A 26,619-nucleotide genomic window follows, 5' to 3' on the forward strand; every position below is an offset into this window, starting at 1 on the left:
TACATTTTCAGAAAAGTCGGAATTTTCTGAAGAAATTCAGAATTGTCTGATTTTCAGAAAAAGTCAGAATGTTGTGATTAAAAAAAAAAAGTCAGAATTTTGGTATTAAAAATAAAAATATTCTAAATGTTGTGTCATGTGGTTTAAAAGGCTCGAAGACACGTAAAAAAAGAAAAAAATACCAATGGATTCTTGTCTAGTTCTTGGATATTCTCCTGTAGACGTACATTTCTTTTATTTGCTATTGTTTATTTACTTCTCTATCTGTAATTATTTCTTCAGTCTCTGTGCTGCTGATACACTCTGGAGATCAATAGAGGCTTATTTGATCTTATCTTAGTCATGAATACTTATTGAGTTGTACTTTGAAATTTGCAACCACATTTTTAAGCTTTCAGTGTTAAGCATTTCGAATCTAATAGAGAATAAATAAATAAATTAAAGCTCCGTGAAGGTGGAATGGTTTGTGTGGTGGGTGCTGGACAAAGGTGGGTTTGTTAGTCAGGATTAGATCAGACATTACCTGTAGAGTGACAGATGCAATCCTCCGATCAGAGAGCTCTGCGAGTCTGTCTGGTCTCAGGTGGTCCCACGTTGGTCCTTCTTTACACAGGGAGGGGACATCGGTGGATGAAAGACAGCAGAATGTGAGCCTGCATTTGCTTTCCAATATAGCAGGAAGATCTGGACGTGACTTTAAATAACTCAAGCCATGCCTGTCCATGCTTATGCTACACTTTTTTTTTAAACGTATCTGCTGCAAGTGTCTAAAGACAGAGGGTGTTGTATGCGGTGCAGAGCGTAAAACCCCCTTAGACAGATTTCTAATTTATATATATTGGGTTGTATAAATAAAGTCTGATTGGATTTTTTTAATGGATACCATAAGAGGCAAGTGAAGGAAATGAAACATTTTCTTCGTCTAAGTCTCTAAGATTTGAAGTCCTTTTTTAATCCATAAAGCAGGTGGGGAAAATAAGTTGGGATATATTTTCTTAGATCATAATTTATTTTAAGAAACTGGTTAAAAAGGGGAAAAGGGCAGTTTATTTATTAAAAAAAACGTTGTCATGTTAAATATTTTGGTTGTTTTTTTAAAAGATTGATTTCAATTGCTCCATACGCTCTAGCAGTGCTTCTCAAAGTGTGGTCCGCGGACCACTGGTGGTCCGTGAGCGCCCCCTAGTGGTCCGTGAGTATATTGGTAAAATTTCACATTTGAAAGAAATACATTTATTTAAGTTTTTCGCACTCTCGCGGGAATATCTCCGCAATGGAACGAGCTTAAGTTTCACTTTCGATTGCATGATATAGCCCAGATAAACACCTTCATCACACATGTTGCCACTTGTTTGTACCATTTTCAGGCGATTTGTAAAAAACTATGTGTTTTTGGATATTTGTGGAGTTAGGTGGTCCGCGAGTGTTTTTTTATTGGTTAGGTGGTCCTTGGTATGAAACAGTTTGAGAAACACTGCTCCAAGGGCAAGGTACAGTATTTTGTATTTTGCGCAGAATAAATTATATTTCGGGCCAAATTGCATTACAGTAATGTTAATTAACTTACAAACTCACAACATATTGTATAGCTGTGTTCAAAGTGCATGAATACAAAATACAAAAATGCAAAAAATACAAAAAGGAATGTGTTATAGTAATTGTCCTATTCAGGTCTCACAACGACACAAATAAATTCACCTCCCAGAACCTTATCAGATATAAAGAAAAAATATTTGGCTGACAATCTTTGCAGAACGTTTTTTAAGTAGTTCTCAAGTTAGAAACACAGGAAAGAGAAAAAAGTTTACATCCGATTGGAAAACGTATTTCTCTCTAGTCTTCCGTATTTCTCACATAAACCATTTATTTACGTTCAATGACTCATCTCCTTGCACCAGCAGCAGGTTTAGTAGATGTCATAAACAGCTGTCTCAGATTTAGCAGTTTAACAGAGGTGTTATAGTGCAATGGTTCCTTATAGCAGCGAGCCTCACGCTGTGTGCAGAATAAGTCTCTTCGCTGTTGATGTGGCAGATGTCTGTTGATGACTTGGCAAGATGCTATAATAGAGAAGTTGTTGAGACAACCTCAGGGGTTGGAGCACATCAACAAAGTCATCTCTTTAGAGAGTGAAGGAATGAGACATAAAACCCTCAAATTAGTCATTTTAGCACTTTCAGTTCCCTCGTCTCAACGTTTTTTTCCAAATATTTTTGTTTAGAAGCCTGAAAGCCATCTGTAGCTTAGCGTTGCTGATGTGAAGTCATGATGTGACTGTGCTGTAGTTCTTTTATAGCCCAACATTCGCCTCCTTTAGCTTAGCGGTGGTGACGTGAAGTCATGTGACCGTGCTGTAGTTATTTTATAGCCCAACATTAGCCTCCTTTAGCTTAGCGGTGGTGACGTGAAGTCATGTGACCGTGCTGTAGTTCCTTTATAGCCCAACATTAGCCTCCTTTAGCTTAGCGGTGGTGACGTGAAGTCATGTGACTGTGCTGTAGTTCCTTTATAGCCCAACATTAGCCGCCTTTAGCTTAGCGGTGGTGATGTGAAGTCATGTGACCGTGCTGTAGTTCCTTTATAGCCCAACATTAGCCTCCTTTAGCTTAGCGGTGGTGACGTGAAGTCATGTGACCGTGCTGTAGTTCTTTTATAGCCCAACATTAGCCTCCTTTAGCTTAGCGGTGGTGACGTGAAGTCATGTGACCGTGCTGTAGTTCCTTTATAGCCCAACATTAGCCTCCTTTAGCTTAGCGGTGGTGACGTGAAGTCATGTGACTGTGCTGTAGTTCCTTTATAGCCCAACATTAGCCGCCTTTAGCATAGCGGTGGTGATGTGAAGTCATGTGACCGTGCTGTAGTTCCTTTATAGCCCAACATTAGCCTCCTTTAGCTTAGCGGTGGCGATGTGAAGTCATGTGACCGTGCTGTAGTTCCTTTATAGCCCAACATTAGCCGTCTTTAGCTTAGCGGTGGTGACGTGAAGTCATGTGACCGTGCTGTAGTTCCTTTATAGCCCAACATTAGCCGTCTTTAGCTTAGCGGTGGTGACGTGAAATCATGTGACCGTGCTGTAGTTCCTTTATAGCCCAACATTAGCCGTCTTTAGCTTAGCGGTGGTGACGTGAAGTCATGTGACCGTGCTGTAGTTCCTTTATAGCCCAACATTAGCCGTCTTTAGCTTAGCGGTGGTGACGTGAAGTCATGTGACCGTGCTGTAGTTCCTTTATACCCCAACATTAGCCACCTTTAGCTTAGCGGTGGTTACGTGAAGTCATGTGACCGTGCTGTAGTTCCTTTATAGCCCAGTGGTGTTAATATGTAGAGATTATCCTGCTGGACATAAAGTTTGAGTTTATTTGCCATTGAAAAATCCCATTTATTTGTTGTCATTTGAGTGGAGTCCTCCTTGCGATCCTAATTTTCATGGTTATTCCTACAAAAATGCGTCATTCCTGTATCTCTCAATCGTGAATGTGTTTGTAACATGTTCCTTCTTTATAAAACTTATTTTGGGATTTCTTTTTTTTCTTTGCAGAGTTTTTTTGATGGCTGGGACGTCACGAAAAAGAAGGACAAGACTAAAGGAAGGCATGATAGCCTGCTTAGCCGTAAGTACTGTGTGGGGTTACATTAAATAAACATTAACTTGAATCTGTTTCACTGCTCACATTAACATTTATAAGCCCTTTTCATACATGCACCGTACATTTTATTGCCATTTTACAACACTACTTCAGTCCTATGAGTCTGCCAAAGCCACCATCATCATCTAACTGCTTATATTTCTTGTCCCTCTGACTTATTTTGTATCAATGTTGTTGCCTTTCTCGATCTCAGCGAATACTTTTCTGAGGACAGTGTCACTTATCTTGATAAAAACAAAGGTAGACTTTTCTTATAAAGAATTACCCTTTAGTTCAACCTTCATTTCATTTCAATTTGATGTGAAGGATAACCTGAGGTCTGCTTTTATATTAAAAAAAAGCCAATATATTCACTAATGGAATATGTCTTGTAATTTCATTATCATAATCTTTTTTGTGTATTTTAGACGATCGCCATCGAGTCAAGCTTCACTCTCTGCTTGCAGACCCGAGCTCCGACTATGTCAACGCCAACTACATTGACGTAAGTCACCTTCAGTCGTTGTTTGTCCTCCTCCATCGCCTCCTTCTCCCCCTTCTCTTCCCTCTGCTGACAGCTCTGCCTTAAGATCTCTTACAAGTCATTCTCTATTGTGGTGCTTGACCAGAGGACATGTCCACACACTGTCTGATGTACTGGGATCTCTCTGTCATTCAGTGACAAATAGCAACATATATCCACGTGTGTGAGTTCATACAGGCGAGATTTCATCTTAGAGATCCCATAAGCTCAGAGCAGCTCGCCTCATGACTCATCCGAATTATTTGAAAGAAACATTGCACCTCAATTGGACTCAATATAACCCGGCTGATCCTTTCATCTACCTTCAGATATTTTGATCTCACGTGCAGTTCGGCTCGAGTGAGTTATCAAGCAGCCTCTTGAGTCCCTGCAGTAGAGCCAGATCATACCTCGACAGATTTTGCATTACATGGCCCCAAAAAACGTATTTGAAATACCTTTTTCCTGCATGCCAGGTAATTAAGAGGTCACTTCAGCGCGATGGTGGAAAAACTCAGCAGTCCTTACATGCCGTTTAACCTCCTTTGTTTTTCGAAGAACAAAAGGGAATATGAAGTGGACAGAAGGAGCCCGATTGGTAGTACTAGCCAGTGTGGGTGGTATTGGTTAAAGCCAAACGTCAAAGTCTACTGTGCCACTTTATTCCCTGTATTGCTCAGTGAGGGCTCCATTAGGACAAAAGCTCCAAGGACCTTTGTGTCATTAAGAGACTCGTCTACAGCATGTCATGCCAAGACCCCTGGCTCCCAACTCTGAAGCGAAAATTATTCTAATGATTCAATGAAGGCCGCCAAGGTTGGAATAAATGGGTTTCTTTTTTTTAAGGTTAAACAGGCAAGTTCTAGCCCTTTCTCTCCCTAGTAATCACATGCAAGTTAACAACATGTCTTTGTTGGCATGGGCAGGAGTAGATTTTATGTTGTTTCTTCTTTAAACAATGACGGGTTACAGAACATGACAAATGAAGAACGGTTTGACAAACGGGAATGTCGAACAGATTTCATTTAAAATAAAACCTCTACTCCCCATTCAAGACAAAAGAGCCATGCTGATATTGTTTTAAGAAATTAGGTCCTAAATTAGAGCTAAAATAACTCTTAACTTTATAAAACTAAATAAATACAAGCGAAGAGCTTGTAGCGTCATGAACTCACACGTATACTTCAATAAAATGCTTCTCCCACCCAAGAAAATAAGGATTTTCAAGATTTTGAGGATTATTTCTGGGATTATCTATACCTAGAATGCCATTTTACTGTCTGACCAATTATATCATTGATTTCTTGAAGAATCTCCTCCCTAAATGTGTGAATATAGTGTATGTGCCTTCTGTTAGTTTGCACTTATTTCAAAACTTTGATCAATCCAAGAAAAGTAATATGTAGTCTAAGTTTTAGTGATGTTAGAAGTGACATTTCTGTGTCACCTCTTGACATGTTCCTTTTGTCAGCGTCTAAAGCTGACAGGTGTAACGCAAAGCGACAACATCATCACCAGACTGTTAAGAGATGGTGCGTTCACTGTCAGGTAGAGTTTCTGCTTCTTGCTCTGGTGCTCAGGATGGGACGCCTGTCACACTCATGTTGGAATCAGAAGTAATTGATTTGGAAAAAGATAAATGAGAATGGGAAGTAATCGCTGAGCAGATACATCCGAAACCCTAATTTCTTCAAATGGCAGACAACTTCCACTTTGGCTTAAACTTATTAAACTTTCTGTGTCTTTTGTGTGTCTGTGTGGCATCTAGGGAGGGCAACATAACACCGTAAATGTGACCATGTCACCCTAAAGTACACTTGGAGATTTCCTGTTTTATATAACTTAGCTCATGCAACTTTGAACTACTTTTACTACATATTACTTAATTCTATCACTAACACAAATAATAATTTTGTATTGAGCAATCATTATAAGGCTCTAGTTGGAATATAATATCCTGATTTTCTATGTTTCATGGGATATTGATTATATTTGCATCGTCTAAATTAATCGTTTTGTTAAATGTTTTGTCCTTTGACACCACACCATTGAAAACGAGAAGGTGCATCTCAAAGGGGTTATCACTTATTAAGAATTCACCAAAAACTACGTAAATTGGCGGTCATTGATGACGATAACAGGGAACACAAGCAGGGAGAAAGAAGCTGGCCGAAAATCCATCACAGTTTAGAGATTTCTGGTTTTACCCCCAGTTAAAGTGGTTTTTATTAATCTGTTCAAATTGTTGTTTTGATAACAACTTCTCTGAATTCCTGTCAACATAGACGTGTTCCCAGATCTCATACATCTCCAGAGTACATCTACATGTTATAATTGCTGGTAGAAATGACAGCCAAAAATAAAGTCAGCTAACTGTCTAATCAACTTTGTTGCCAAACTAGAAGGGCACTCAGAAAGCGCAATCCTTCGCCAAGACCGTTAACATAAGTGAAAAATAATGCGAGTCTCCGCCCTGTAATTCGGATGTGCGCCAAATTGTTATGGTAGCTTCATTTGCTCATGCCAGGAATGTCAAACTAAATTTCATCGCGGGCCACATTCGCATAAAGGTTGCACTCAAAGGGCCGGTTGTAACTATATAAATATATAATATATATATATAAAATAATGTATTATATTACATTATTGCCTCTGAATTGGATTATTATCGGATAGGATAATAACTTAGTAATTAACTACGTCTGAAAGCAGAAGTCCAGGGCAAATAATTCTCTTCAGTGCGCAAGTCACAAAACGAGATGCATTGTGGGACATGTAGTTTATGGGCAACCTGCTTCTGTAAAGTGGCATGTATTATATTCTTTGTAAGCTCTTGCGGCGCCACATAAAATGAAGTCGCAGGCCGGATTTGGCCCCAGGGCCTTGAGTTTGACACCCCTGTGCTAGACCCTTTCAACACATTTCATGAAAAGTGGGCTGGTATCTTTCAGTTTCCTTGCTCAAAAACAGACAAACTAACCACGTTGTTTTGGTTCCAGAAATGTCAATATTGCACAATAATGGGAAACTAAAAATAATTGTATGTATTGTGTCTAATGAAAGGGTTTTTCTTTTTTTAGCATTAAGTATTTGAATATGTCAAGTATGGACACAGTAAAGGAATGACTAATTTAACTCTTCAAAGTTTGACACGCTACACACACATCTCAACTTTCACATCCTCTTATAATTTGCACACTTTTTCCTGCACTGGCATTGATTTTTGGCATGTGACGTTAATATTAACGTCACATTGGCATGTGACGTTAATATTAAGGTCATCTAATATGCAATTTTCGCCAACTGCTGCAGAACACCAACTTTTGAAGAAAAAGTGTTAACCTTGAGCAATTAACAAAAAATTATGTTTTTCCCAAAGGCATCGTCCTTACCATGAACTCTTTCATTAAAGAACTTTCTAAAGTGTCAATTAACACCAAGGACAACCGTGTCATGACTGGCTTCAGATCAAAGACTATTTTCTCTTAAGGCCTCTTTATTTCAAGCTATTTATGTAGATGTAGGATGGTAAAAGTGATAGGCTCAGTGGAAAAAAAATTCACAAGAACGACTAAATGTGCCTTTTGCGTATAAACATGGGAATTTGAGTCTTTTGAACATTATTCTCTCCACAGGTCCTCAAGGCAAGCTGCTCTCTAACTATATCATTACCCTCTTTTCCTCATATTTAATCACAATAACTAGCTCTTGTTTCCTCCCCTACTTTCTTCTTTCTCTGTCTCTCTGTTTTCCGCCCCCTGTGTTCAACCTTTTGGCAATTCGTAGATTCGGATAAACAGGGAAGTAAGTACCTTGCTTCTCTTCTCTTTTCCATCCCCTCTGCTTTTTCACGCTGTCCTCCATGGCTTCCCTCCAAAAGCTGATCTTCCTTCCCTTTCCCGCTCTGAGCTGCTCAGCCTGTCCGCCATCACTTTTCCCCTGAGTTAAATCCTTTCCAGACCAAAGGCAGCAGTGTCCTCTTTCATCCATAGTCAGATAAAAGGCTTGATAACATGCCAGGGGTTACATCAAGCAACTCAGATCACAGTAAGTAGGTCTGTTGGAAACCTATTCAATGACAGTGAACTAAGTGAAGATATATAAATTCATCAATCATCTCAGAGAACAGGATCGTAGTCAAACCATAAGGTGTCACAGTAAAAGGACTTTACTTGTCCTGATGAAATATACATATACAACCCAGTCTCACGGCATTTCGTGTTATAGTCACGAAATTAATTTAATCTATTGATTTGTGTTCACCAACACGATTTTCACATATTTTTCGTGTCACACAGAACGATTTTAAAAGCAATGTATTTCTATTGGTAGTATGTTTCGTGCCTGCACCACGTATTTTTGTCCGGTCGGGTCTTGGAAGACTGGAAGCTGTGTGGTTCATAAAAACATTTTCTTACTCAATATCTTACCCTAAGCCTAACCCTATCCCTTATATTTTAAATTGTGTAATGTCGGAGTTTTGTTGCCGTCCGCGAGGAAAATAAATGGCTTAGAGCCTCAGAATACTGAAATCTGTATTTTTTGTCATCTCTTTTTCCTTCTAATTTGTTATTATTTGGTGCAGGCACGAGACATATACCAATAGAAATACATTATTTCTAAAGTCGTTCTGGTCAGAATACTGAAATCTGTATTTTTTTCCTTCTAATTTGTTATTATTTACATTGCTTTTAAAGTCACGAAAAAAGTGACACGAAAAAAATGGCGAAATCGTGTTGTTGAACACCAATCAATAGATTCATTTCGTGACTATAACACGAAATACCGTGAGACTGTGTTGTCATATATGGTGACTTGGTGACTAACTAAAGGGTCTCTTGGCAAGTTTTTTGTGGCTGACTAAGTAACTCATAACATGCTAGCAAGACTTAAAATCCTTCAAAACCCGGCAGAGCTAGCTAAACTGCTAGTAACGCTTGTAAAAAAAGATTGAGCAATTGGAAGACCTGTTACAGTGAGCAAGTTGGAAAAAATATTGACCGCCTGTTAGCAATTTAAATAGCTATTTAACTGTCAGTTAGCAGGTTATACACATGGTTGACTGCCACTATAATAGCTAGATAGGTTGGTAACTGTTTGTTAGCAAGTTATAAAGATGGCTATCCGTCTCTTAGCAAGTTACGACAACAGTACATTTCCAGTTTGTTTTAAAGTGATAAAGTTTGTTTACTGCCACGTAGCAAGTTAGATAGCTTGTTAACTGTCAGTTAGCACGTTAAATAGCTTGTTAGTCATTGAGGATATTAAAAAGACGGTATCTGTCGATAGTGGGTGCATACAAACATGCTGTGGCAACTTGTGCTGCTCCACCCACTCAAATAACTCCACAGAAGTTTTTGGCAGCAAGGAAATTAAGCATTGATAATTGTAGTCCCTTTGCATCTTAAATACAGGAGTGGGTAGTTTTTCAAAACACATATTATCTATCATTTGTGCAAAAAAAACCACCAACTTGTGTTAAGAGGCTTGTTGTCCACCCACAAGAGATTATAGCTCGTTTTTTTTACATTTTCTTGCAGCTGATTTTCACATGCAGACTGTAAGTGGTTTGGATTTGTTGATCTCACAGTTTTACGAGGAGAATCACAATCAAAGAAATGCATATGAATGAGGATTTATAAGAACTCTATTTAATGTCTTCCAGAGCTAGAGAGGATTTATATTAACGTTTAAAGTTTTCCTACAAATGATTCTGAGATGCAGGATAAATACAAACACTGATTTTTACTTTTAATTACTTTCAAACACAAAGGTCAGCTTGTAGTTGGACAGAGAAAAATGTGTCAAAGCAAAACAAATTGCAAGTAATTTTTCTGTCTGTCTTTTTATTTTGTGTATCATTGATACGCTTTCCACGTCTCAAATGACTCTGCATGTATTTTCTTTCTCTCTTTCCGCTCCATTGTGAATTCACATTGCTTGATGGTTTTAAATTGTTTTCAACTTGCCTGCTGTTGGAAAATGTGGTTGCCAAGGTGACAGACAGGAAACTGGTCAAAACCGGGGATACTCAGCAACGGAGGCTCATGGGAATGAGGGTCGCTGCACTGTTTCATATAGAGGGCCATCCATCTCAACTCCCCTTCGTGGCATGACAGTTATGGAATGTAATTTGTGTGCCTGCCTGGCTGAATGATGTGTATATCCGTGTGTGTCGGTGTGTGTGTAGGTGTGTGTGTCGGGGTGTATGTACAGTACGTGTACCAATGTTTACCAGGCAGTACGAATCAATTTACCTGTCGGTGAAGAGCAGTGGTGTAAAGTAACTAAGTACATTTACTCAAGTACTGAGCTTAAGTAAAAAATGGAGGTCTTTGTACTTTACTTGAGTGATGCTACTTTTAATTTTTACTCCGTTACATTGGGTAGGCAAATGTTGTAATACATTTATTTTATAGATTTAGTTACCAGTTACTTTGCAGAAGGTAATGATACAGAATGTGAATTTACTTACACATTCATATATTGTTTTATAGGTTAAGCCCATGTGTGTATAAAGTAATTCAAATACACCCCATATTTACTTTTAAGTGCAACATTGAAGTTATGAACACATTAAAACATGAATAATTATAACAGTCATATATGGTGCTTATGTGTGCCATTCTACATGACAAGTAGTTTTACTTTTGGTGCTAAAAGTATATTTTGATGCTAATACTTATGTAGTTTTACTTAAGGAGAATTGTGAATGCAGGACTGTTGCATGTACATTTTTATTTTTACGCTGTAGTATTACTTTTTTACTTAATCAGAATCAGAAACAGGTTTATTGCCAAGTATAAACACAGTTAAAGAAGATAAATTGTAAGAAAAACAACAAAAGAATGAAACTTTTTGGAAAAAACGATTGTAACATTGACAAAGCAATATTTACATGAAATATAAACAAACTATAGATAAGCCCTTAAAGTAGTGAATCATCTGAGTACTTCCTATAATTTTATTCTGTGGATGTTTCTTGCTGCTTTGCATTCAGCACACACTCCAGTGGATGGACAGGTCGCCACTAATAGCCTTTCAGCACGTGCACTCTGTATCATAACTGCACTAAAGCCGCGCTGGAGCAGAGAGCAGACAGCCTGACCAGTCCGTGTCACCGATGTAGAATTACTCCCCGAGCTGAAGATCCCTCACTTGTCAATCTACCTTTGATCAGCAGCCCTCGCTGAATGCAAAGTACCTCACACTAGGCGGCCTTTGTACAAAAAAAGAAAAAGAAAACAGCTCCCTCACCCTGCTCACGGACAGACAGAGAAAAACTGAATTAATGTCATTTTCTGTCTGCATTATAATTCTACCTGTGAGCGTTAAACAAAACCTGAAGCAAAGGCAATGCAAAGAGATATTTTACTTGTGTCAAAGTAGTAATACCACAGTGTAGAAATACTGTCCTCCTTTAAAAATGCTAGTTAAAAGCACAAGTATGAGCATCAAAATATTCTTAAAGTACCTAAAGTATAAGTAGTCATTGTGCAGATTGGTCCATTTCAGAATAATATATGTGATATGTTTTATAATGATTGATCATGAAAGTGTTCTCAAAGCTGGTGAAGGTGCAGCTAGTTTGAATGACTTTAGGCGCATTCACACCGCAGTACTTTTCCCACAAAGGTTCATGAGAACTCTTTTGTCGCGTTCACACCAAAAAGAGCCGGAACTAAAATTAGTTCATGAGAACCTTTTTACCCCCTTTTCAGTCCCTGCTAGAGAGTAGGGACTTTCGTGGGAGAAAAAGGTTCCTATGTCTGATTGGCTGGGCGGATTGCAAACCACGCCCCGTAAAACTCCTAAAAAGTTTTGTGAAGCCGCCATTTTATTATCCTCGCATTAGCATTATTAGCATTAGCATTAGCCCAGCGCAGAAACGCAGATAGACTAACTTATGGCAACACAAAATAAAACATGGGAGCGGTGGAGATGAGGAGGTGTCGGCGTTCTGGCGATTTACTCGGAAGGCTTCAGTCCCCAACTCCGGGGACTTCCGGCCGGGGACTTTGGGCGGCAGTATACGCCTTGAAGTGGTTTGCGGCCTGCCAGTAAACCCAAAGCAGAAGAAGAAGAAGTGACGTCAGCGGCTTCATTTGCCTTATTCCGGTGTGAACGCGATCTGTACTTAGTTCATGAGAACTAAAGAGTTCTGATGAACTAAGTTCTCATGAACCTTTGTGGGAAAAGTACTGCGGTGTGAATGCGCCTTTTGTATACTGCAGGGTAGCTTGTGAATTTACTCCAGGTGGAACTAAAGTCTGATTTAACACTTGATTATATTTCACATCATTCATCCACATCTGTAAAGTAACTAAAGGTATTAAATACATGTAGTGGAGTCAAAGTACACGATTGACCTCTGAATCGTAAGGGAGTAGAAGTACCAATTAGCATCAAATGGAAATACTTAAGTAAAGTACAAGTACCTCAATGTTGTACTTAAGTTCAGTACTTGAGTAAATGTTCTTAGTTACTTTACATCACTGAGAATATTTGCATTTGAATTGTAGCAGGGCAGAAGTAGCAGAACATATAAATATTTACGGGCAAATTCCATACACTTTTACCTAGATAAATGTTTTGAGCTGTACTGTACTGTACCCAATATACAAGCTGTTAATAAACTTTTCAATCAATCAATAAAGTAGTTTGTTACTAATGTTCCGCCCCTGAGGTTAAGCAGAGTGGTGGCCTGGTGCAGAGTAGTTTCACGGCTCCTGAAATATATTCAGAGCAGAAATTTAGCCGACACTCTGAGATGAATAAGAGATGACGTGGTGCTGAAAATGTAGAATGAGAATGGATTCTAGGGCTGAAAGAAAAGCCCCTGAGTCTCACTTCATCACATGTGATCATTAACTCTCTTTTTCTCTCTGTCACGCAGGGCTACCAGCGATCAAATCACTTCATCGCGACTCAAGGTGAGTGGAAAACACCCGGCAGTGCTGTGTGTGTGACTGTTAATGTGTTGTTTTCCAAGCTGACACACATTTAAATGACTTTGCTAAATTATTTAACATCAAGGAGCCTGTGTTCACGCTCACATCTGGATTCACCCCGAAATGCGTCACTGTGAAAAAACAAGGCACTGTATCTGTCAGTCACTCTGCACTGTAACACTGTGAGTGAGAGGGTCCTCCCCGCCATCTGCATGTGTTCCTCTCTGATGTCAGTTAGATTCACTACACAGACACACACACACACACACACACACACACACACTCACTCTCTCTCTCTCTCTCTCTCTCTCTCTCTCTCTCTCTCTCTCTCACACACACACACACATATTCCCTTTATTCTCAGCCGGCTCTGATCCTATTTATTCACTGCATATGTTTTTCACTCCGTAATCCCCCTCTGATTTCTCTCCGTCTTTTCACTTTGGTCTCAGTTCTGCCACTTCACAAAAGTAACCTCCCAAAATCTGTCTCTGTCTCTCTTTCACATTTTGCACAAAAGAGAGCAGGTAGAGGTGGAAAGGGTACTTTGTGACATTTTCCAAACACTCCCAACTAAAGTTAAAGAATATAACAAAATGTTGAAGTTTCTTTGATTAATAATGTTGAAGACTGCTTGCAGAAAGCAACTACATTCATTTGACATATCTACTAGTTCCCCTTACTTAGATTACTACCTTAAAATGCCTAAAAGTATTTGATTTTCAGTAAGTCCATATCAACTTACATGATGAGCACTGAACATTGACAGCAGGTGGATGCTGTATCAGTAACGATGACAATAGTATGAATGGTTCACACTTTCTGTCTCATAAGTGGGTGCTGTCTAACAAATGAATATCCTAATAGAGATTAATAATACATAGCTAACAAACATTTATAGCATTATGTCAGCTATGAGCTAGGGTGTTTAGTGTTGCACTGGCGCATATCTTGCAACGTTTTTTTGCTGACTAATCAGACAAATGGGTGCAGATTTATTTTGTCTGAAAGTGCAATTTCTATGTGGGAATGTTTAGAAAATATGAGGCTTGTAGAAAAACAGTTCCAATATGAACTCTTTCCACTTTGGGGCAAAAACAATCAGTTATATTCTACGTTCATGTTCACTTCTCCCTTAGGAGTGGAAAGACCCACGTGACAGGGAAATCAAATATATTGACTCTCATTGCGTCTAAATCATCTCTAATTATAGCTACACATAATTTGTGTTTTTTGCTGATTTACAGACGTCTCTTTCCCAATTTAAGTCCTTCTGGGCCCAATGACACTTCGTTACTGACGAAGAAGATGCAGTACACAGTTTCGCCACTAAGAACAATTCGTTTAATGCCGACGCACTTCCTGTGGGGTGTGTTTCACTTCTAAGAGACTGCTCTGGATCTTTATAAAACCTGAGGAAAAAGGATTTGCTAGTGGCACATAAGGGAACACTTAAGTAGCTTAAGGGATTGTCCTTTATAGCATCTAAAGAATTCCTTAAGGTGATTTCACCCACTTTGTAAGGAATCCAAAGATAATGATTTAAGTGCATTTACGTTAACCTAAGTGCTTTCATGGCACACATTTAAAACGTAGACTGGGTCACAGAGGCCAAAGTTAATCCAATTCATTACTTCAACAAATGTCTGCTCCTCCATTGACTCCTACACACGCACACACACACACACACACACACACGCACGCACGCACGCACGCACACACACACACACATACAGTTCATACAGTGCATCATTAAAGCTGTCACTCTGCTCTCACTCTGTATTCTCTGCGTTCTCCGGCGCTCGGGGTGGCCGCCTGTCACGGCAGGTTGCGGCTGATTTGTTGTATCTCAGACGGGTCTTAAGGCGGCTGCGTGTGAGCGGCAGGCAGCAGGTGCTCCGGGCTAACTCTCTATTATGTCCAGAGACGAGGGAGAGGAGGAGGGAGGAGGTGGGTGAAGAGGTGGGTGAGGAGGTGGGTGAGGAGGAAATGCCAGACGCACTCTGAAAGTCTGGAGCGGCGGCGCGTTGTGCTGTGCATACAGATTCACCCGGATCAGAAACCACCGTCTTTCTGCCATACTGCTGTACAATTAACATCTTATATCAGAAAACGACACAGTGGTGAAAAGTATCTACTTAGGTACCATACTTAAGTAGTATTCTGACATACTTGTACTTGAGTATTTCTCTTTTATGCCACTTTATACTTCTACTCCAAAGCTTCTTAATGTCATATCCACATTAGCTAATGAAAGTATGAAGTATCCTCCAACAATGCAACATACATATACAGTATATGAGACATAAAACAATACAAATAGTGCAAGAAAATAAAACAATAAGTGAAAATAAACATGTCAAATAGATAAGACAGCATAATTAACAGTGGTTACAAATACTGCAAATTGTAAAAAATATAAAAATATGTGGGATATGTAATACAGTATATGAGAAATGTGATCAATTGTAATTGTTTGTGACATCACTGTAACACTTGCCCGTCTATAGACCAGCGCTCCAACACATTGTACTTGATAGGCTAAGGGGCGGGACATCTCTAAGCGGTTGACCAATCACAACGGCCAGCTAACCAATCAGAGCAGACTGGGCTCTGGTTTCAGACAGAGGGTGAAAAGAGGTGCTGCAGCACAGGCAGTATGAGAAAAATAAAGAGCTTTTTGAACATTAAAGCATGGAGACAAGTAGAGACACTACATACTGATATACACCTGAACATCAGCAGGAGAGGACTCTTTAAAGTAGAGACACTACATACTGATATACACCTGAACATCAGCAGGAGAGGACTCTTTAAAGTAGAGACACTACATACTGATATACACCTGAACATCAGCAGGAGAGGACTCTTTAAAGTAGAGACACTACATACTAATATACACCTGAACATCAGCAGGAGAGGACTCTTTAAAGTAGAGACACTACATACTGTTATACACCTGAACATCAGCGGGAGAGGACTCTTTAAAGTAGAGACACTACATACTGATATACACCTGAACATCAGCAGGAGAGGACTCTTAAAGTAGAGACACTACATACTGATATACACCTGAACATCAGCGGGAGAGGACTCTTTAAAGTAGAGACACTACATACTAATATACACACCTGAACATCAGCAGGAGAGGACTCTTTAAAGTAGAGACACTACATACTGATATACACCTGAACATCAGCAGGAGAGCACTCTTTAAAGTAGAGACACTACATACTGATATACACCTGAACATCAGCGGGAGAGGACTCTTTAAAGTAGAGACACTACATACTGATATACACCTGAACATCAGCAGGAGAGGACTCTTTAAAGTAGAGACACTACATACTGTTATACACCTGAACATCAGCAGGAGAGGACTCTTTAAAGTAGAGACACTACATACTGATATACACCTGACCATCAGCAGGAGAGGACTCTTTAAAGTAGAGACACTACATACTGATATACACCTGAACATCAGCAGGAGAGGACTCTTTAAAGTAGAGACACTACATACTGATATACACCTGAACATCAGCAGGAGAGGACTCTTTAAAGTAGAGACACTACATACTGTTATACACCTGAACATCAGCAGGAGAGGACTCTTTAAAGTAGAGACACTACATACTGATATACACCTGAACATCAGCAGGAGAGGACTCTTTAAAGTAGAGACACTACATACTATATACACCTGAACATCAGCAGGAGAGGACTCTTTAAAGTAGAGACACTACATACTGTTATACACCTGATCATCAGCAGGAGAGGACTCTTTAAAGTAGAGACACTACATACTGATATACACCTGAACATCAGCAGGAGAGGACTCTTTAAAGTAGAGACACTACATACTAATATACACCTGAACATCAGCAGGAGAGGACTCTTTAAAGTAGAGACACTACATACTGATATACACCTGAACATCAGCAGGAGAGCACTCTTTAAAGTAGAGACACTACATACTGATATGAACCTGAACATCAGCAGGAGAGGACTCTTTAAAGTAGAGACACTACATACTGATATACACCTGAACATCAGCAGGAGAGGACTCTTTAAAGTAGAGACACTACATACTAATATACACCTGAACATCAGCAGGAGAGGACTCTTTAAAGTAGAGACACTACATACTGATATACACCTGAACATCAGCAGGGAGAGCACTCTTTAAAGTAGAGACACTACATACTGATATGAACCTGAACAATCAGCAGGAGAGGACTCTTTAAAGTAGAGACACTACATACTGATATACACCTGAACATCAGCAGGAGAGGACTCTTAAAGTAGAGACACTACATACTGATATACAACCTGAACATCAGCAGGAGAGGACTCATTTAAAGTAGAGACACTACATACTGATATACACCTGACCATCAGCAGGAGGAAGGACTCTTTAAAGTAGAGACACTACATACTGATAATACACCTGAACATCAGCAGGAGAGGACTCTTTAAAGTAGAGACACTACATACTGATATACACCTGAACAATCAGCAGAGAGGACTCTTTAAAGTAGAGACACTACATACTGTATAACACCTGAACATCAGCAGTAGAGGACTCTTTAAAGTAGAGACACTACATACTGATATACACCTGAACATCAGCAGGAGAGGACATCTTTAAAGTAGAGACACTACATACTGTTATAAACACCTGAACATCAGCAGGAAGAGGACTCTTTAAAGTAGAGACACTACATACTGATATACACCTGAACATCAGCAGGAGAGGACTCTTTAAAGTAGAGACACTACATTACTGATTATACACCTGAACATCAGCAGGAGAGGACTCTTTAAAGTAGAGACACCTACATACTGATATACACCTGAACATCAGCAGGAGAGGACTCTTTAAAGTAGAGACACTACATACTGATATACACCTGAACATCAGCAGGAGAGGACTCTTTAAAGTAGAGACACTACATACTGATATACACCTGAACATCAGCAGGAGAGGACTCTTTTAAAGTAGAGACACTACATACTGATATACACCTGAACATCAGCAGGATGAGGACTCTTTAAAGTAGAGACACTACATACTGATATACACCTGAACTTCAGCAGGAGAGGACTCCTTAAGTAGAGACACTACATACTGATATACACCTGAACATCAGCAGGAGAGGACTCTTTAAAGTAGAGACACTACATACTGATATACACCTGAACATCAGCAGGAGAGGACTCTTTAAAGTAGAGACACTACATACTGATATACACCTGGACATCAGCAGGAGAGGACTCTTTAAAGTAGAGACACTACATACTGATATACACCTGAACATCAGCAGGAAGAGGACCTCTTTAAAGTAGAGACACTACATACTGATATACACCTGAACATCAGCAGGAGAGGACTCTTTAAAGTAGAGACACTACATACTGATATACACCTGAACTTCAGCAGGAGAGGACTCTTTAAAGTAGAGACACTACATACTGATATACACCTGAACATCAGCAGGAGAGGACTCTTTAAAGTAGGACACTACATACTGATATACACCTGAACATCAGCAGGAGAGGACTCTTTAAAGTAGGACACTACATACTGATGTACACCTGAACATCAGCAGGAGAGGACTCTTTAAAGTAGAGACACTACATACTGATATACACCTGAACATCAGCAGGAGAGGACTCTTTAAAGTAGAGACACTACATACTGATATACACCTGAACATCAGCAGGAGAGGACTCTTTAAAGTAGGACACTACATACTGATATACACCTGAACTTCAGCAGGAGAGGACTCTTTAAAGTAGGACACTACATACTGATATACACCTGAACATCAGCAGGAGAGGACTCTTTAAAGTAGAAACACTATACTGATATACACCTGAACACCAGCAGGAGAGGACTCTTTAAAGTAGAGATACTACATACTGATATACACCTGAACATCAGCAGGATATGTCTTAAAGTAAAGGATCTGAGTACTTTTTCTATAGAAACCAACAGGGGAGGGAGTTGTGCGTAACTATGCAGAGGAGGTTGAAGTATCTGCCTACGTGCTCTTATTAAACGCACAGTATAATGTATGCTCACCTCGGGTCGGCTTCAGTAAAACACCGTATCTGTTATTTAAGAGAAACATCTCTGCACATGTTCTGATTTTTAACAAGTGTTTCTCCTTCTCCTTTGCATCTCGCTGCCTTTACAAGTTTTGCCCTGCAGCGTCTAGTCAAGTGCACACTTTCTGATTAATCTTCTTGACAAGTGTTGAAGAAAAGGAAGTGAAAATAAGTTTGTTTCTTGTGTTTGTTTTTCCGGGGAGCTCTTCATGCAGCCATGTGTATCTGTCTTTTCATACCAGGCATTACCCCTTCTGTTATCACATCACTTTGATCACTCTCCAACAGCAACGTGTTGATCACAGAGGCTGCTGCTACTTTCTTAGTTATTGTTTCAAACCTTATGAACCGCGCCTGGTACAAAAAGGACTTCTCCAATGTCGAGGATCTTTCAAATTATAGTCCTTTATTCAGAGGGTTTCAAGGATGCTCGTGTTTTCTTCCACACTTCTAAAACAACCACAATGCATTTCCTGTGCACAGATTTGGAAAAAGAGAATATGCAATAAACTCTCAATTATTTGGTCGCCTAGAATATTTTGTAGGCGTCCTTCAAAGGAAGCTTGTTTGACTTTGAGATTTGACACGATATTTAAAATTAGTGAGGAAATTATTATTATTTTTTGTTTTATACAAATATTTCAACATAATACATTTAAACTAATGAATAAAATATTTTTTTTAAAGTAAATGAATAATAATAATAAGTAATGCATTTAAAACATATGAAAAAAATAAAGATAAAATAGGGGTGAATAAATTATAATTGTTAATAAAAAATTATAAATAGATTTAAGAATATTAAAAGTAAATTAAATTACAAGAAAGCGTTTGTTCTCATTACATTTTCCTAAAACAATTTGACGATTTTATACAATTTTTAGTACTTCTTTTAATGCTAATAATTTCAATATGTTCTACATTTAGTCTCTTATTACTGTAATATTACTTATTACGGGGTCATGAAAGGAGCGTCCACGTCGCGGCCCTGGGAGTATTGACGAGATCGACAAGATCAACTAGATCGACTAGATACTGCTAATCCTATCACCACTACAAGCAACAGTTACAAGCTACAAAACAGCCACAAGCTACGCTACAAGCCACAAGCTACGCTAGCCGCAAGCTAGTCTGCACAAGCTACGCTACAAGCTACGCTGAAAGCTGTAAGTAAGCCACAGAACACCAAGATCCTGTAACTGACTGCCTTGTGGACACGATAAGAAGAAGACTGTAAATGTATTCCTGTAAAATGTACCTTTTTATAATCAACAAGTATACCATATAATCAATGTTAATTTATCATGTTAAAAATTGTTTTAATTAACCTTAAAAAAATTCATATTTTAATTGTTTTTATATATATAATTGCCCCATATCCAAAATAGTAATAGGTCATAAATTAACGTATGTTTTAGAGTTAATACGGTATGTTTTTTGTAAAACCTGAAATAAATGACTAAATGCATCAAGATAAAAAAACAAACTGCTACTACTACCAGGGATTATATAGCTTCCCTTTAAAGCAGTTATCCAGGTGGCCTACACACAGGATAATGTTCCCATTAAACAGAGTGCGTGGTGTAAATGAATAGACATCTTGTTCTCTATGCCTGTGTTAGTCAGAGGATGAAGGAGGAGGATACGATATTATCAACGGCACGCTGTACTGAAATCAATGAAAGTGTCATATTGTGCAGGAGGAAGTGATTTGTGTCGGAGCGAGGCGATACGGCCGCTTGTTTGCACAATGTCGGAGGATTTGTGGGTGTATTGAAATGACATTTGTGCGTAGAGTGTTGGGGGAACACAGAGCGGGCGATAGTTCACCGCTGACACATTGTTACTCTGGCATGGATTACACTGCCTCTACATTCATGGTTATTGCTGCTATTTTCTTTGACTTATGGCTCATATCTCCTCCTCTTCCTCCTCCTCATCCTCCTCCTCTGCAGGCCCAAAGCAGGAGATGATCTACGACTTCTGGCGGATGGTTTGGCAGGAGAACTGCTTCAGTATTGTCATGATCACCAAGCTGGTGGAGGTGGGCCGGGTAAGGCTTCCCTCTCTTTTTGTTCTGTGACCTCTGAAGCCTCCTGTGAAGATAGATCCAATCCAATTCAACTTATATAGCACATTCAAACACAACAGAGTCGACCAAAGTGCTGTACATCAATACATATATAAAAAAAGCAGCATAAATACATTTAGACAAAACCGATAGGACAAAAATAAACTAATGTAAAAGCACAAGACAATAAAACCATCCTTATAGCCACAGACTGGAAACCCTCATACATGATGTAAAAACATTTTAAAGCACAACCTAATAGAAAACCCCAATTTAGAAACACAGACTGATACGACTTATACGTGGTCTGCAAAAGCACGGGAGAACAAGTAGGTCTTTAAACGAGATTTAAAAACAGGCATGGAGGTGTATTTGTGGAGCTCCCTATTAAGTATGTATCTGAGAGGAGGATCTGCTGCTGCTCTGAGTCTGGGAGGAACACGAGTGATCTGCTGTTAGAGGCGGAGCTGCAAGGTCACAGCTGTTTACAGGAGGCCATTAGTTTATATAGTGGCCGTTTCTCAATCGCGAGGATGCTGGCTTGGTAGTCGCGTACTTCCAAGTCACTTCCTTCAGAAACAAAGCCAGTATGCTTCCAAGCCACGGCTTCGGAAAACGAAGAAGAATGGAACAGGCTAACAAGTGTGCCACTCTCTCTAACGGTTTCAACATAAACTGTACCGAAAATAAATACCTCACGATGTCTATCTAATTATGAACTTGCTTTACTTTCACGGAACACATTTTTGGTGATAACAAATGTAACAAATGTAACATATTTACCAACACATGTTCTACGCCACTACATACTTACATTTAAATGTGTGCTGCGTCGGTTCAGCAATTCTCAGCAAGGGTTTTTGAAATTGGTCCGTGCGCAAAGCATTGTGGGGATTTTAAGGACACGAAGTCTACCCATGTGCAGCCTCGAAATGTCCCCCAAACCAAGGACGCGGCCTCGGTGGAATTCCAAGTATGCTGGAGATTGGAACAGTCCTTCAGCGGCACTCGATGACGTAGCATCCTTGACATATTGGCTTGGAAGCCAGTTTCCTCGAGATTGAGAAACGGTGTGTGATGTGAGGAGTGAAGCATGCACTGAACATTAAACGTATACAATGTGAACAATTAAGGTGCCACAGAAATGCTTAAAATATGAATTACAGGGTTTATTATACTCACTCCACCTGTATACTGTGTTTTATGGGAGTACGTACTTTTTTTGATTCGTCAGTTTTATTTTTTAGCGGGTATTTAATACTTAGAAAGAAGTGTATTTTTATTTTTAAACCTTTTATTGAAAACAAATTATAGTTTACTAACATTTCAAGATACATTAAAACTATGAATATAGTTAATAATGATAATACAAAAAGAATAAAATAAAACAATATTAATAAATGGCAAAAAATAATGTCAACTTGTGAAAATAGAAATAATTAAATAAAAATGAATGTTTAATAAAGAAAATGTATAATAATAATAATAATAATGGGGGTAAATAAATCAAAAAGTCATAGGGTAAAGAAAATAAGTGATGTTCTTCTTCCTAAAGACTCTTCCCAGGCTTTGTAGTTCTGAAAAATATACATTTTTAGATCTTAAAATGAGTCCACAGCCTGAAGCAGCCCTGAAAAGACACTGAAATATAAAATATCCATTAACTTTGAAACCTAAAAGTAAAGGTTTGTCTGTATTTTAACAGACAGAGAGAGGATTGAACGCTTATCTTACCTCTGTGTCTCTTTTGGTGTCAAATCTGACCGTGGAAATGATTGGCAAACTTTGGTAAATATTAAGAAAAGGTCACACAGGATGAGAGCTTAGCAGTGTGCCTTCATGTTGTGTGTGAAGCAGTGTGTGTGTGTGTGTGTGTGTGTGTCTGAACTCTTGGTTGTGTTTCAGATGAAGTGCTGTAAGTACTGGCCGGACGACACAGAGCTGTACGGAGACATTAAGATCACGCTGCTGAAGACCGAGGCGCTGGCCGAGTACACGGTGCGCACCTTCGCCATGGAGAGGGTGAGGAACACTATTATTATTATTATTATTATTATTATACTATACACTTTGTTTGAGCCAATTTCAGAATACTTCATCATAAAACATTATTATATTATAATCAATTGTGGAAATGACTAGATACATAAGGCGCTTTCACACCGTAAAAAAATACTTTTCCCAGTATAGTTCCAATAGGCTATAGTTCTGAAAATGTGCGTTCACACCAAAAAAATCTGGAACTAGAACTTAGTTAATGAGAACTTCCTCACCCGCTTTTCAGTCCCTGCTAGAGAGCAAGTACTTTCATGGGAGAAAAAGGTTCCCATTTCTGATTGGCCACGCCCTGTAAAATTCCCAAAAAGTTTTGTGAATCCGCCATTTTATTTTCCTCTTATTAGCATTAGCATTATTAGCATTAGCCCAGCGCACAAACGGAGAGAGACTAACTTATGGCAACACAAAAGAAAACATGGGAGCGGTGGAGATGAGGAGGTGCCGGCGTTTCTGGCGATTTACTCGGAAGGCTTCAGTAGAAGCTGCTGGGACCCAACTCCGGGGACTTCCGGCCGGGGACTTCGGGTGGCAGTATACGCCATAGATATATATATAAACACTAGATGACTCACCCGCGCTGCTGGCCAATGGAGACCAACGTTGCCACATGGCGGCCATCTTGCCACAGGCAGCTCGCTCATTCATAACATTATGTCTATGGTGCACTATTGAAATAACCGTAGATTGCTCAATTTTTAACCAATTTTCAAACGGTTTAGTTTGTTATAAACATCAAATATGTAGTTATGATACTGCATACTTATAATTATAATCATGTTTTTCAACATGTCTTGTTGTCTCCTGTATCATAGTCATGCTAATAACGTTTATAATAAACCAAACAGTTTGTAAATCAGTCAAGATTTCAGCGAGTCAAGAGTGTTTTTGTGCAGATCACTCACCTCACAACAGCTGTAGCAGTAGTTGTTGACTGTAGCAAGATGGCCGCCGGTGAGCTACGCTGTCGACTCCCCCTTGAGCCATCTAGTGTTTATATATATCTATGGTATACGCCGTGAAGTTGTTTGCGGCCTGCCAGTAAACCCAAAGCAGAAGAAGAAGAAGTGACGTCAGCGGCTTCATTTGCCTAATCCTCCTCAGGGACTTATTCCGGTGTGAACGCGATCTGTTCTTCAGAACTAAAGAGGTCTGATGAACTAAGTACGGCAAAGTACTTGGTGTGAAAGCGCCTATATACAGAGGTACTTTACTTGAGGTTTCCAAGTCATGCTACCTAATACTTCTAATCCCCTACATTTAAAAGTGAAATACTGGATTTAGTTTGCATCTTAAGTTACTACATGTTGCATTCAAAACATTGAATACACTTTTAACTTAAAGTCCAAACTAGTGGAATAACTGTCTGAGGTACAACAAGGAAAACATGTCTAATATTTTACCAAACGAAAACGTTATTATAAATAGGATTTAATAAGGTATTCAATAAGGTAGAATATAATGGGCTTTTAATATATCTTCAAAATTGTATTCCTTTTTAGTGTTTATTAAATAAGAACAAGACATCAAAAACTACATGCTCAAAACAGAACACAATATGTATGCCAAATGTAGCCCCTAGCTTATTTCCATCTGTAGTCTCTGAGAAAGTACACACAACCATCAACACTTAAACTTGAAATAGAGACAGGTCAATTATGATAAAACAGCACATTTATCAGTACGCATTTCAAATCACGATTAATTTCAATCAGAAAACTTGGACCACGGCCAAATTGATGTTCACAAAACTTCGCTCAATCACCGTTTTTTACGACAAGGTAAAGAAATTCTTGATTTGATCTGATTTATTTTGAATGTGTAAAACAATAATACAAATTAATTATAATAATAATGAAATTGATAAACAAAAATATTACTGACCTACAAATGATATATAAACGGATGATCGACCTAATTACACATCCGAAAAGGAGTGGGAAGAAGTTTACACTGATTTAAAACCCTTCTCCCAAAAACTAAATAATTAACATATTTTTTTTTTTTTGCTCCATTTTTTTTTATTAACTATCAATTTTATTTATAAGCGCACTTTTCATTTGAGTAAACAAAACTGAAAGTGCTACAGAATAAAATGGTTGAAACAAAACAACAAAAACAACAGAATAAAAGCACTGGCATTTACGCTGGCATGGCAACAAGTGGGGGTTTTAAAAATCTAGTAATATGCTCTTCTAAAAATATGCGTTTTTAGGCCTTTTTTAAAAGCATCCACAGTCTGTGGTGTCCTCAGCTGGTTTTGGGGGGGCATTCCACAGCAGCGGAGCAGAAGGCTCGGTCTCCATAGAAATACATTTGTTATTCAAAATAAAAGCATCTCCTCACATGTGCTTGTGTGTCTTGCAGAGAGGATACCCAGCCAAACACGAGGTGTGTCAGTTCCACTTCACGTCGTGGCCGGAGCACGGCGTCCCGTATCACGCCACCGGGCTGCTGGCCTTCCTGCGCCGCGTCAAAGCCTCGACCCCTCCTGACGGGGGGCCGGTGGTGGTGCACTGCAGGTAACAACGCTACACACACTGAAAACAAGAGAAGAAGAAGTACTCATATCTAACATTAGAGGCAAGGCAATTTTATTTATATAGTACATTCAAAGTGCTTTACAAAAATGAAAGACATTTAAAAAAAAAGTCATTAAAAGGCAAAGATAATAAAATAAACATTAAAAGAAAAATCACATGAATAAAAGTTACAGTGCAGTGTAAGATATGAATAGAGGTCACCTATTATGCAAAATCCACTTCTCCATGTCTCTTCTACATCAACATGTGTCCCCTCTTCTTCATGTCTCTTCTACATCAACATGTGTCCCCTCTTCTTCATGTCTCTTCTACATCAACATGTGTCCCCTCTTCTTCATGTCTCTTCTACATCAACATGTGTCCCCTCTTCTTCATGTCTCTTCTACATCAACATGTTGTCCCCTCTTCTGTGGGAATGGCTTCTTCATGTTCTTCTACATCAACATGTTGCCCCTCTTCTTCATGTCTCTTCTACATCAACATGTGTCCCCTCTTCTTCATTGACCTCTTCTACATCAACATGTGTCCCCTCTTTCTTCATGTCTCTTCTACATCAACATGTGTCCCCTCTTCTTCTATGTCTCTTCTTACATCAACAATGTGTCCCCCTCTTCTTCATGTCTCTTCTACATCAACATGTGTCCCCTCTGTCTTCTCATGTCTCTTCTACATCAACATGTGTCCCCTCTTCTTATGTCTCTTCTACATCAACATGTGTACCCTCTTCTTCATGTCTCTT

The 26,619-nt window shown here is 39.0% G+C and overlaps 1 protein-coding gene across 7 annotated transcripts in view; it reads left to right on the forward strand.

Annotated features, from left to right (window-relative positions):
* ptprua (protein tyrosine phosphatase receptor type Ua) overlaps window positions 1-26,619 on the forward strand; it is a 271,078-nt gene that overhangs the window by 225,226 nt on the left and 19,233 nt on the right. For 4 of the 7 annotated variants that reach the window (XM_034236684.1, XM_034236685.1, XM_034236689.1 and 1 more), the window contains 7 exons: window positions 3,539-3,611; window positions 4,055-4,131; window positions 7,936-7,953; window positions 13,046-13,082; window positions 21,167-21,264; window positions 23,188-23,304; window positions 25,705-25,859. In XM_034236684.1, coding sequence (XP_034092575.1) covers window positions 3,539-3,611; window positions 4,055-4,131; window positions 7,936-7,953; window positions 13,046-13,082; window positions 21,167-21,264; window positions 23,188-23,304; window positions 25,705-25,859 — 575 coding nt within the window. The remainder of the gene's footprint in view (window positions 1-3,538; window positions 3,612-4,054; window positions 4,132-7,935; window positions 7,954-13,045; window positions 13,083-21,166; window positions 21,265-23,187; window positions 23,305-25,704; window positions 25,860-26,619) is intronic. The other 3 variants (XM_034236686.1, XM_034236688.1, XM_034236690.1) reach the window with 1 other exon arrangement.

Source organism: Gymnodraco acuticeps, unplaced genomic scaffold (genome assembly GCF_902827175.1).
Source record: "Gymnodraco acuticeps unplaced genomic scaffold, fGymAcu1.1, whole genome shotgun sequence".
In the NCBI taxonomy this organism is placed as follows: domain Eukaryota; kingdom Metazoa; phylum Chordata; class Actinopteri; order Perciformes; family Bathydraconidae; genus Gymnodraco; species Gymnodraco acuticeps.